Raw genomic sequence first — 12,688 nt, 5'->3', positions numbered from 1 at the left:
ACCGAAAAAAAGAAGAGAAAAACTAGCTAATTCGAATCTTTTTGAAAAAATTAAAAAAAATGTTTATGGAACATCATTAGTAATTTTTCTTGATTAAGATTAATTTTAGAATTTTGATGACATGTTTTAAATAGGTTAAAAGCCAATCTGCACTTTGTTAGAATATATAACAAATTGGACCAAGCTTTATTTCTAATAAAGACAAATCATTATTTATTCTAGATTTTCCAGAACAAAAATTTTAAAAGAAACTCAAAAGACTTTGAAATAAGATTTAAATTTGATTCTATTAATTTTCTAGATTTGCCAGAATAATTTTTTTGAATTTTAATCATTATAAGTTTGAAGAAATATTTCACAAATATTCTTCGTCGAAAAAACAGAAGCTAAAATGAAGAATTAAATTAAAATGTATTTATTATTCTTTACAATAAAAAAAAAATTAATTTACTTTATTGATTTAAATTGTCAGGAAAGAAGAGGAAGGAATTTAAAAGGTAAAAAGGTATATGTGTTTAAAAATCCTAAAATCATTTTTAAGGTTGTATTTATTCTCTAAAATTGTCTATCTGAAAGTTATAAGAAGCAAAGTAAAAAAATGAATGAATTTATTTAAACAAGTGAAGACCAAGTCTTTAAAATATTTTCTTGGATTTTCAAATTCTATTTGAGTTTTGTCTCTCTTAGAATTAAAAATGTCGGGCAAAGCGAGACCAGCTTACTAGTAAATAAATAAAATTTAAAAAATAGAGGCAGCTCACTGGTAAGTGCTGCTATTTGAGCTAGTTTTAGAACAGGCCAGCGGGCTACTCATCTGGTCCTTACGGGAGACCCGGTGCCCGCGGGCACCGCGTTGGTGACCCCTGCGCTAAAGCAACTAATGGAACATTCTCAGGACTTGATATAAACTGAAACTGAAAGGTACAAGTAAGCACAAAGCAAAGATAAACTCTTGTAAATAGAGTACGTTCAGATGAAACCTTTCATCGATACAAGGACTAAATGTAAGATGCTTCAACCACTGACTCATACCACGAACAGCCAGGTTCGGTCAAACCAATGCTGAGATTAGATCAAGCATCGCATTGAGTCAGACCTGTATCTCCATTCTAGAGACAGGTCAATAACAGGTCACTAGCACCTTCAACGATATCACCACAGACACGAGCCGTATCATTTTGCTAGGGCCCCCATTGTGCTGAAGACGTAGCCTTAGGGCAGATAAATGTTTGGACGATGACAGCTGACACATCACAAGAGTCTGGGAATGTAGACGAATGAAAGCGGAGTAGAATTGACTCACCTTGCCAAAGTCTCTGACATCAAAGAGATCAAAGGGGTCAAACAGCTCACTGTTCCGCAGGCCAAACTTGTCGTGGCATACCTTGAGGAATGTCCGGATGTTCTTCAAACACAGGAACTGCAAGACAAGACAATGATACAAAATGTCAGCGACTGGGTTCATTGAAGTCGGACCACAGTTCTAATATTCCACAACCATAAAGCTGCAAAACGACATGAAATCTCCTGACTGACGGTGATCTGGTCGGTCTTCTGCTCGGACTTGATTGTTTGCCACCACAAGGTGAGCTGACGGATTGCCCTTCAGGCTGATACGCTGTCTCTCAGATGAAGATAAGGAAAGTCAGAGTGGCGCCCTTCCTCTGACATCAGACAAGCCCACCAGCACAGACATGCCTTAGGGTACTTTGCTTGTTGGACTAACACACCGGCCTCGTGCATGCAATCACAAATCCGACATTACATGTGTACTTTTTACCGATAGAGACTGCTAAACCTCAGGATATCTGGCTTAAACAAAATAATAATGTAATTGTGAAGTCAAAAGTAGAGATGTCAGATAATGGCATTTTTGCCGATATTCCGATATTGTCCAACTCTTAATTACCGATTCCGATATCAACCGATACCGATATATACAGTCGTGGAATTAACACATTACTATGCCTAATTTTGTTGTGATGCCCCGCTGGATGCATTAAACAATGTAACAAGGTTTTCCAAAATAAATCAACTCAAGTTCTGGAAAAAAAAAATGCCAACATGGCACTGCCATATTTATTATTGAAGTCACAAAGTGCATTATTTCTTTTAACATGCTTCAAAACAGCAGCTTGGAATTTGGGACATGCTCTCCCTGAGAGAGCATGAGGAGGTTGAGATGGGCAGGCTTTAGAGGGTAGCGGAGGGGTGTATATTGTAGCGTCCCGGGAGAGTTAGTGCTGCAAGGGGTTCTGGGTATTTGTTCTGTTGTGTTTATGTTGTGTTACGGTGCAGAAGTTCTCTCGAAATGTGTTTGTCATTCTTGTTTGGTGTGGCGCATATTTGTAACAGTGTTAAAGTTGTTTAAAAAATAAATTAAAAAAATTAAAAAATTAAAAATAAAAAATTAAAAATAAATAAATAAAAAATAAAAAAATAATAAAAAATAATAAAAAATAAATTAAAAAAAATAAATAAATAAATAAAAATAAATAAATAAAAAAAATAAAAAATAAAAATAAAAAAAAATTCAAAAATTATAAAATAAAATAAAAAATTAAAAAATTTAAAAAAAAAAGTTGTTTATATGGCTACCCTCAGTGTGACCTGTATGGCTGTTGGCCAACTATGCCTTGCATTCACTTGTGTGTGTGAAAAGCCATAGATATTATGTGATTGGGCCGGCATGCAAAGGCAGTGCCTTAAAGGTACGCCCCCAATATTGTTGTCTGGGTGGAAATCGGGAGAATGGTTGCCCCGAAAGATTTTCGGGAGGGGCACTGAAATTCGGGAGTCTCCCGGGAAAATGGGGAGGGTTGGCAAGTATGACTGGGACACGCAACTGCTCCGTACTTCTCCCTACATCCGTGTACCACTCCGTACAGCGGCGTTTTAAAAAGTCATACATTTTACTTTTTGAAACCGATACCGATCATTTCCGATATTACATTTTAAAGCATCTATCGGCCGATAATATCGGCAGTCCGATATTATCGGACATCTCTAGTCAAAAGTTCAAAACATGTAATATACGGGATATGGCTAATTAAAAATCTGCAACGATGTAATTCCCTGAGTAGCTCCTTCAGCAACAAATAGATCCACAGTGCTATAGCAGGTCGCATTCTCCCAAGAGTAACACAATTACAAATACAGTAAGTCATTGTTAGTTTTATGCAGTATACAGTTGCCTTGGTCATGCTAAATGTAGTAACGCAATGTACCGTACTTTTTGGACTATAAGGCGCACTTAAAATCATTTCATTTTCTCAAAAATCGACAGTAACATAACCCGGTGCGCCCAATGTACGGAATCTGGTTGTGCTTACCGACCTCGAAGCAATTTTATTTGGCACATGGTGAAATGATAAGTGTGACCAGTAGATGGCAGTCACACATAAGAGATACGTGTGGACTGCAATATGACGCCAGTAAACAACACCAAAACGTTAAATGTTCCGTTGAAAATAAAGAACATTAAACACGGCGCTCAAAAATCTGTCAAAATGTTTTAGTACGACTTTGAAGCCTGCACCGCTTGATGGACTGTCGGCCCATTACGGCTACCGTAGTCGGAGATGCAAGTATTACTATGGTGTGTGTATAAGGACCGCAGAATGGCACCCATTAGCAGACATATTATCTGGCGTTTTGTTTCGCAATATTATGCAAAAGCGACTTTTCTTACCTTCTGGTACCTGCTGATCTGTGTTTGAGATCTGCATAAGTCCTGAAAATGTGCGCCATTGTAGTCCGTGCTGACGACATAGTCGATAAGCTTCTTCTTTTTCTCTATCTTCTTGTTATGGGGCATTTCTAATATAAAGTAGCGTAAAGTTGTAAGACCAAAACTTTAAATGTTCCATTGAAAATAAAGAACATTAAACACGGCGCTCAAAAATCTGTCAAAATGTTTTAGTACGACTTTGAAGCCTGCACCGCTTGATGGATTGTCGGCCCATTACGGCTACCGTAGTCAGAGATACAAGTATTACTATGGTGTGTATAAGGACCGCAGAATGGCACCCATTAGCAGACATATTATCTGGCGTTTTGTTTCGCGATATTATGCAAAAGCGACTTTTCTTACCTACTGGTACCTGCTGACATGTTTTTGAGATCTGCATAAGTCCTGAAAATTTGCGCCATTGTAGTCCGTGCTGACGCCATAGTCGATAAGCTTCTTCTTTTTCTCTATCATCTTGTTATGGGGCATTTCTAATATAAAGTAGCGTAAAGTTGTAAGACCAAAACTTTAAATGTTCCATTGAAAATAAAGAACATTAAACACGGCGCTCAAAAATCTGTCAAAATGTTTTAGTACGACTTTGAAGCCTGCACCACTTGATGGATTGTCGGCCCATTACGGCTACCGTAGTCAGAGATAATAGTATTATTATGGTGTGTGTATAAGGACCGCAAAATGGCACCCATTAGCAGACATATTATCTGGCGTTTTGTTTCGCAATATTATGCAAAAGCGACTTTTCTTACCTTCTGGTACCTGCTGATCTGTATTTGAGATCTGCATAAGTCCTGAAAATTTGCGCCATTGTAGTCCGTGCTGACGACATAGTCGATAAGCTTCTTCTTTTTCTCTATCTTCTTGTTATGGGGCATTTCTAATATAAAGTAGCATAAAGTTGTAACTTATATCTGTCAGTAGACTCGCTATGAAAGCGCTAAAACATACCGGTGTAGTGAGTTTACATTATTCACCCAAGGAACTTTAGTTATTAGAGAGTTCTGGTCGGACGTTTTTTTCACCGAACACATTTCGGGCGTTGTTGTTGCACTAGTGAGCCACGGACGAGGAGATGCTGCTCCGTTATTGATTGAAGTAAAGTCTGAAAGTCATTAAAACAGTTAGCGCCATCTTTTAGAATATAATAGAATAGAAAGTACTTTATTGATCCCTGGGGGAAATTCAGCACCACAGTTCGCTCACAATAGACAATTTTGACACTTCTTCCACTCCCGTCCTTGCACGCTACACCGCTACAACAAAGATGACGGGGAGAAGACGCTGTCGAAGGTGAGCCACGTAAATAAGACCGCCCACAAAACGGCGCATTCTGAAGCGACTGTCAGAAAGCGACTTGAAGATGATGTGTAAAACATCATCTATGCAACATTTTGACCATGTTGTAGAACACAAGATGCACTGCAAAAACTGAAATCTAAGTAAGATGAAATATGTCAAATAAGGGTGATATTTTCTTATTTTCTGTCTGATAAGATAATTCTTCTCACTAAGCAGATTTTATGTTAGAGTGTTTTACTTGTTTTAAGTGTTTTGGTCCTAAATGATCTCAGTAAGATATTACAGCTTGTTGCTGAGATTTGATGACCTATATTGTGTAAAACATGCTTGGAACTAGAATATCAACTGTTGCAAAGCTGTGTCATCAACACTCACAAGTATAAAACTACTTTTTCAAAGTAATCATTTCTTATTTCAAGCATGAAATAAAAAATCATGACTTTGACACAATTGTGTCTCATAATTAAAACAGATGACAGCCAAATGGACTTTGCTGTTTTATTTTCAATGAAACAATAGAATATATATACTCATAAAGTAGTACAGTAAACTGACAGTTAATATTTAAACATTTAACATGTGACATGTCTAACAATTTTGAACAGAAATAGTTCATGCACTTTCAGATAAATTCTTCAAAATTACAATAAAAAACAATTTGGTTGGGGGCCGGGCTGTAAATATATATATGCATATATATATATATATATATATATGCATATATATATATATATATATATATATATATATATATATATATATATATATATATATATATATATATATATATATATATATATATATATATATATATATATATATATATATATATATATATATATATATATTTTCCTTGCGCACTAATTGACTGAAAGAGCACGCACTTGGCGCGATGATGTCATGTTATCGATGGAAAAATGCAAGAAATGTAATGCCGAGCGCATATCATTATGTCAAGATAATGGCACTAGCATTTACTTCATTTAAGAATATTTTTTATCATATTGAGCAAAAAGGTCTCATATTAGTTTTTTCTGTCAAGAAAAGTGCACTTGTTATTAGTGAGAATATACTTATTTTAAGGTATTTTTGGGGTTCATTGCGGTTAGCTAATTTAACTTGTTTTGGAAAGTCTTGACAAGCCAAATTTTCTTGTTCTATTGGTAGATAATTTTGCTTAGTTCAAGTAAATTTTGTATTATTTTTTTCTTCTTTTTGAACACTGACTTTTTGCATTGCAACAGTTGATATTCTAGTTTCAAGCATGTTTTACTCAATATAGGTCATCAAATCTCAGCAACAAGCTGTAATATCTTACTGAGATCATTTAGGACCAAAACACTTAAAACAAGTAAAACACTCTAACATAAAATCTGCTTAGTTATTTTATTTTTTTTCTTGTTTTTTGAACACTGACTTTTTGCAGTGTATGGCAAAGTCTACACAGTATATTAAGCACGAGCCAGAATTCCTTTACTGCAAAAGTTCTTGCAGAAAAAGTGGGATAAATTGCAGAAGGCAAAATGCTGACAATAATTTGAACTATAAAGACACTTTTGTCACACTGATATTTTGACCAAAATGCCTCTCTCACCTTCCTACCCTCAAAGGACATAATAGTGAGCAGGAAATTAGATGCTCCCTTTTATATCTCTGGGAATAAGCAATTTTAACTGATGGCTTATAAAGTGCAATGCACAGACACGCACATATTTAGGCGAGAAAATAAATAAAAAAACCAGCATGCTTTATTGTATGATCTGCTGGAAGCCGTAATCGATGCTTTCATTAAACAAATAGCGGCGTTGGTCATCAGGCTTCCAGCTGGGTTAATGCCTGCAGGTCTTTAATAGCAACAACAGCACGAGTAGGTGTTCATGTAAGCACATGTCCAGAGCATTAACCCACTTCAAGCGTGGCAAAATGCTTTTAAAAACCTGCCTCCACCTTAATGAGATATAGTACTTCCTGTTGCGCCGATTGACCAAGTGAGACGTCCTCTGTCAGCCTGCTACGCTAATTAGCTTTCATTGTTTGAACGGCAAAAAGTAATCAACTCAAGCTTTTACCCCTTCCGTTACTTAACAGCTGCATTAGGACCTTCTATGATTATATACAGTCTTACTGCGGGGGTTTGTTCCCCCGGGATGCAGACGGACCACTCTGGACAAGGCGTGCAGGTAGGAACATGATTTGATCTTCAAAATTAAACACGTACCAAAAACAGAAAACAAGCAGAAGGAAGAACGTGCCGGACGCACGGGAAGCTACGGCTAACACTTAGCACAGGAAGCATAGGCTAGGAGACAAGAAATACTAGCGTGTAGCAAACAATGAAGCCAGGCCAAGCGTGGCGAGAAAGGTGAATAAATAGCTCTCTGGTGAGCGTGCCGACCACTAACCAGAGGCAGGTGAACCCAATTAATTCCCATGGAAACTAAAACAAACCCAAACAGGAACTAAAGGAGTCCAAATCTAACAGAAAGTAACAAAACATGATCTGAGCCACGGATCATGACAATTGCTGGGTATTGTGGCCAAACAGCAACATTTTTGTTTCACCTGACCACGGAATTTTCCTCCAGAAGGTCTTATCTTTGTCCATGTGGTGTCAAAATGAAACAAAAATTGAGCCACAATACCCAGCAATATGTTTGGAGGAGAAAAGGTGAGGCCTTTAATCCCAGGAACACCATGCCTACCGTCAAGCATGGTGGTGGTAGTATTATGCTCCGGGCCTGTTTTGCTGCCAATGGAACTGGTGCTTTACAGAGAGTAAACGGGACAATGAAAAAGGAGGATTACCTCCAAATTCTTCAGGACAACCTAAAATCATCAGCCCGGAGGTTGGGTCTTGGGCGCAGTTGGGTGTTCCAACACGACAATGACCCCAAACACACGTCATAAGTGGTAAAGGAATGGCTAAATCAGGCTAGAATTAAGCTTCAGGATTGAATACAAAGTCTCCCTACTAACCCACCAGTGCCTCCATGGAAATGCCCCCCTCTACCTCTCCACTCCGGACAGGCTAACCCCCAACCTCCGAGGACAAAGCTACGAACAATGGGAGACCGGGCTTTCTGCTCCGCCGCTCCCAGTCTGTGGAACGCTCTCCCTGACCACCTGAGGGCACCACAGACTGTGAATGCTTTTAAAAAAGGCTTAAAAACCTTTCTTTTTTTTTTTTAAAAAAAAGCATTTTTTTAGATACATGCATACTAGTTCTAGCTATTAGGCTGTTGTAGTTTTTTTTTTAGTTTTTTTTTTATTACCTTTTTATTTTTTTAATACACTGTAGCACTTTGAGGTTGTTTACTCAATGTAAAGTGTTTTTTTTTTTTTTTACAAATAAAATCTATTATTATTATTATTATTAATGGCCTTCCCAAAGTCCTGACTTAAACGTGTGGACAATGCTGAAGAAACAAGTCCAGAGCTGAGAGCTGCAGCCTACCACCATGACCCCGCACTCCCTTCCCTCTGTTGCTAGATATCTCGAGATGTACGTTGTAATATGTATATGTGCTTTATTTTGGAGGTTTTTTTTCCCACTCCAGACTGGGCTCCTAAGATTGTATTTTTTTACTCATCCTTCCCCAGCGTTTTACCTTTTTCCCCATCTTTTACGGGGCGCCTTGTGGCGACCCATCAGCGTTCCTGTTCTGCAACCCTGTACACTGTTTGTTTGTCTAATCTAGAACGAGTTTGTGCTGAAAACAAAGTTTCGTTGTACTTGTGCAATGACAATAAAGACCTATCTATCTATCTATGTCAGAAAAGCAACAAATTTAGCTGAACTGCATCAATTTTGTCAAGAGGAGTGGTCAAGCAGAAGCTTGTGGATGGCTACCAAAAGCGCCTTATTGCAGTGAAACTTGCCAAGGGACATGTAAGCAAATATTAACATTGCTGTATGTATACTTTTGACCCAGCACATTTGCTCACATTTTCAGTAGACCCATAATAAATTAATTATAAATTCACACGACACCTCCGCTCCGGACAGGCTAACCTCCAACCTCCGAGGACAAAGCTACGAACAATGGAAGACCGGGCTTTCTGCTCCGCCACTCCCAATCTGTGGAACACTCTCCCTGACCACCTGAGGGCACCACAGACTGTGGATGCTTTTAAAAAATGCTTAAAAACCCTTCTTTTTTTTAAAAAAAAAAAAAGCTTTTTTTTTTTAGATATATGCATATTAGTTGTAGCTATTAGGCTGTTCTAGTTTTTATTTTTTTATTAAAAAATGGATGGATGGATCTATTTTTTTTTTTTTTTTTTTTTTTAAATACACTGTAGCACTTTGAGGTTGTTTACTCAATGTAAAGTGCTTTTTTTTTTTTTTTTTTACAAATAAAATCTATTATTATTATTATTATTATTATTATTATTAATGGCCTTCCCAAAGTTCTGACTTAAACGTGTGGACAATGCTGAAGAAACAAGTCCATGTCAGAAAACCAACACATTTAGCTGAACTGCACCAATTTTGTCAAGAGGAGTGGTCAACCAGAAGCTTGTGGATGGCTACCAAAAGCGCCTTATTGCAGGTAAACTTGCCAAGGGACATGTAAGCAAATATTAACATTGCTGTATGTATACTTTTGACCCAGCACATTTGCTCACATTTTCAGTAGACCCATAATAAATGCATTATAAATTCACACGACACCTCCGCTCCGGACAGGCTAACCTCCTCCAACCTCCGAGGACAAAGCTACGAACAATGGGAGACCGGGCTTTCTGTTCCGCCGCTCCCAGTCTGTGGAACGCTCTCCCTGACCACCTGAGGGCACCACAGACTGTGGATGCTTTTAAAAAAGGCTTAAAAACCCTTCTTTTAAAAAAAAAAAAAAAGCTTTTTTTTTTTTTAGATATATGCATATTAGTTGTAGCTATTAGGCTGTTCTAGTTTTTATTTTTATTATAGCTGAAATAGGCTCCAGCGCCCCCCCGCGACCCCGAAGGGAATAAGCGGTAGAAAATGGATGGATGGATCTTTTTTCTTTTTTTTTTTTTTTTTTTTTTTTAAAATACACTGTAGCACTTTGAGGTTGTTTACTCAATGTAAAGTGCTTTTTTTTTTTTTTTTTACAAATAAAATCTATTATTATTATTATTATTATTATTAATGGCCTTCCCAAAGTCCTGACTTAAACGTGTGGACAATGCTGAAGAAACAAGTCCATGTCAGAAAACCAACACATTTAGCTGAACTACACCAATTTTGTCAAGAGGAGTGGTCAAATTCAAGCAGAAGCTTGTGGATGGCTACCAAAAGTGCCTTATTGCAGGTAAACTTGCCAAGGGACATGTAAGCAAATATTAGCATTGCTGTATGTATACTTTTGACCCAGCACATTTGCTCACATTTTCAGTAGACCCATAATAAATTCATAATAAATTCACACGACACCTCTGCTCCGGACAGGCTAACCTCCAACCTCAGAGGACAAAGCTACGAACAATGGCTTTCTGCTCCGCCGCTCACAGTCTGTGGAACGCTCTCCCTGACCACCTGAGGGCACCACAGACTGTGGATGCTTTTAAAAAAGGCTTAAAAACCCTTCTTTTTTTAAAAAAAAACACCTTTTTTTTTTTAGATACATGCATACTAGTTCTAGCTATTAGGCTGTTCTAGTTTTTATTTTTTTAAATTTTTATTATATTTTTTTGTTATTCTTTAATACAGTGTAGCACTTTGTATACTTTTGACCCAGCAGATTTTCTCACATGTTCAGTGGACCCATAATAAATTCATAAAAGAACCAAACTTAATGAATGTTTTTGTGACCAACAAGTATGTGCTCCAATCACAAAAAAATAAGAGTTGTAGAAATGATTGGAAACTCAACACAATCATGACATTATGTTCTTTACATATGTAAACTTTTGACCGCCACTATACAATGCCCTGGAATTTTAGCGGTATTTCATCCGGCCACACCTGCAAGCCAATGCTGACTCATTTTCATTCCAGTCCGCACATCTGCTCAGTCCCAGTGTCACGGGTGAGGACACCGCAAGAGAACCGCCCTGGCTCGCCGAGAAGCAACGCCATTGGTGGACGAGCCAAGTGACATTTGCAGTTCAGTCGCTGAGGTTATCGTGTCTGTGAATCCTCCCGTGCAGTTGGTGGGAGAGAAAAAAAGGCTATTTTCCTAGCCCAGATACGAAAGGGTAACATTTGCTAGAGTGGTTTGGAGACCAGATAGAGAGAGTGGAGGAGGAGAAGGATGTGTCTGACATTCTAATATATGTTTAAAGATAAGAGAGTAAGGGAAGCACTAGGCAAAATTGCTATGATCTTGCTGGAAAAAAAAATATTTCTGCACGAGAGTACGTCTGGGAATAAATAGGCTGTGGTCCTCTCCTTTAGGCGAAAGCTGCGCTCAGCACAATCCATCAGAAATTACCTTTCTGCAGCCGGCATCACTTTTTAGGTTGAGGCGGAGATATTGGTCATTGTTGTGAGTGCATCGCTATGACAAACTGTATTAAATTGGGAGCAATGCAAATCACTTCCTATGGATAAACCACTGAAAGCATTTTTCCTCATTTGCATTTTTCTGCCCATGTTAGGTTAATCCAGCCATAAAATATCCATAAAAACCAGTCGATACCATTTTATATCTCGTTCTGATAAGACTCCCTTGTCAATAGTGCACAAATAATAGACTATACGTACCGTATTTTTCGGACTATAAGTCGCAGTTTTTTTTGTAGTTTGGCCGGGGGTGCGACTTATACTCAGGAGCGACTTATGTGTGAAATTATTAACACATTACCGTAAAATATCAAATAATATTATTTATCTCATTCACGTAAGAGACTAGACGTATAAGATTTCATGGGATTTAGCGATTAGGAGTGACAGATTGTTTGGTAAACGTATAGCATGTTCTATATCAGGGGTCACCAACGCGGTGCCCGCGGGCACCAGGTAGCTCGTAAGGACCAGATGAGTAGCCCGCTGGCCTGTTCTAAAAATAGCTCAAATAGCAGCACTTACCAGTGAGCTGCCTCTATTTTTTAAATTGTATTTATTTACTAGCAAGCTGGTCTCGCTTTGCCGGACATTTTTAATTCTAAGAGAGACAAAACTCAAATAAAATTTGAAAATCCAAGAAAATATTTTAAAGACTTGGTCTTCACTTGTTTAAATAAATTCATTAATTTTTTTACTTTGCTTCTTATAACTTTCAGAAAGACAATTTTAGAGAAAAAAATACAACCTTAAAAATGATTTTAGGATTTTTAAACACATATACCTTTTTACCTTTTAAATTCCTTCCTTTTCTTTCCTGACAATGTAAATCAATGTTCAAGTATTTTTTTAATTTTTTTTTTGTAAAGAATAATAAATAAATTTTAATTGAATTCTTAATTTTAGCTTGTGTTTTTTCGACAAAGAATATTTGTGAAATATTTCTTCAAACTTATTATGATTAAAATTCAAAAAAATTATTCCAGCAAATCTAGAAAATCTGTAGAATCAAATTTAAATCTTATTTCAAAGTCTTTTGAATTTCTTTTAAAAATTTTGTTCTGGAAAATCTATAAGAAATAATGATTTGTCTTTGTTAGAAATATAGCTTGGTCCAATTTGTTATATATTCTAACAAAGTGTAGATTGGA

General features: G+C 37.1%; 1 protein-coding gene across 1 annotated transcript in view; it reads right to left on the bottom strand.

Moving 5' to 3' along the window:
- The window catches only part of LOC133638755 (guanine nucleotide exchange factor VAV2-like), a 608,063-nt gene that overhangs the window by 408,427 nt on the left and 186,948 nt on the right, over positions 1–12,688 (bottom strand). Inside the window, 1 exon segment of the mRNA XM_062031682.1 lies at positions 1,304–1,420. Coding sequence (XP_061887666.1) covers positions 1,304–1,420 — 117 coding nt within the window.

The sequence above is a fragment of the Entelurus aequoreus genome, linkage group LG21 (assembly GCF_033978785.1).
Source record: "Entelurus aequoreus isolate RoL-2023_Sb linkage group LG21, RoL_Eaeq_v1.1, whole genome shotgun sequence".
Taxonomy (NCBI): domain Eukaryota; kingdom Metazoa; phylum Chordata; class Actinopteri; order Syngnathiformes; family Syngnathidae; genus Entelurus; species Entelurus aequoreus.
This window is presented reverse-complemented; position numbering and strand designations above follow the sequence as displayed.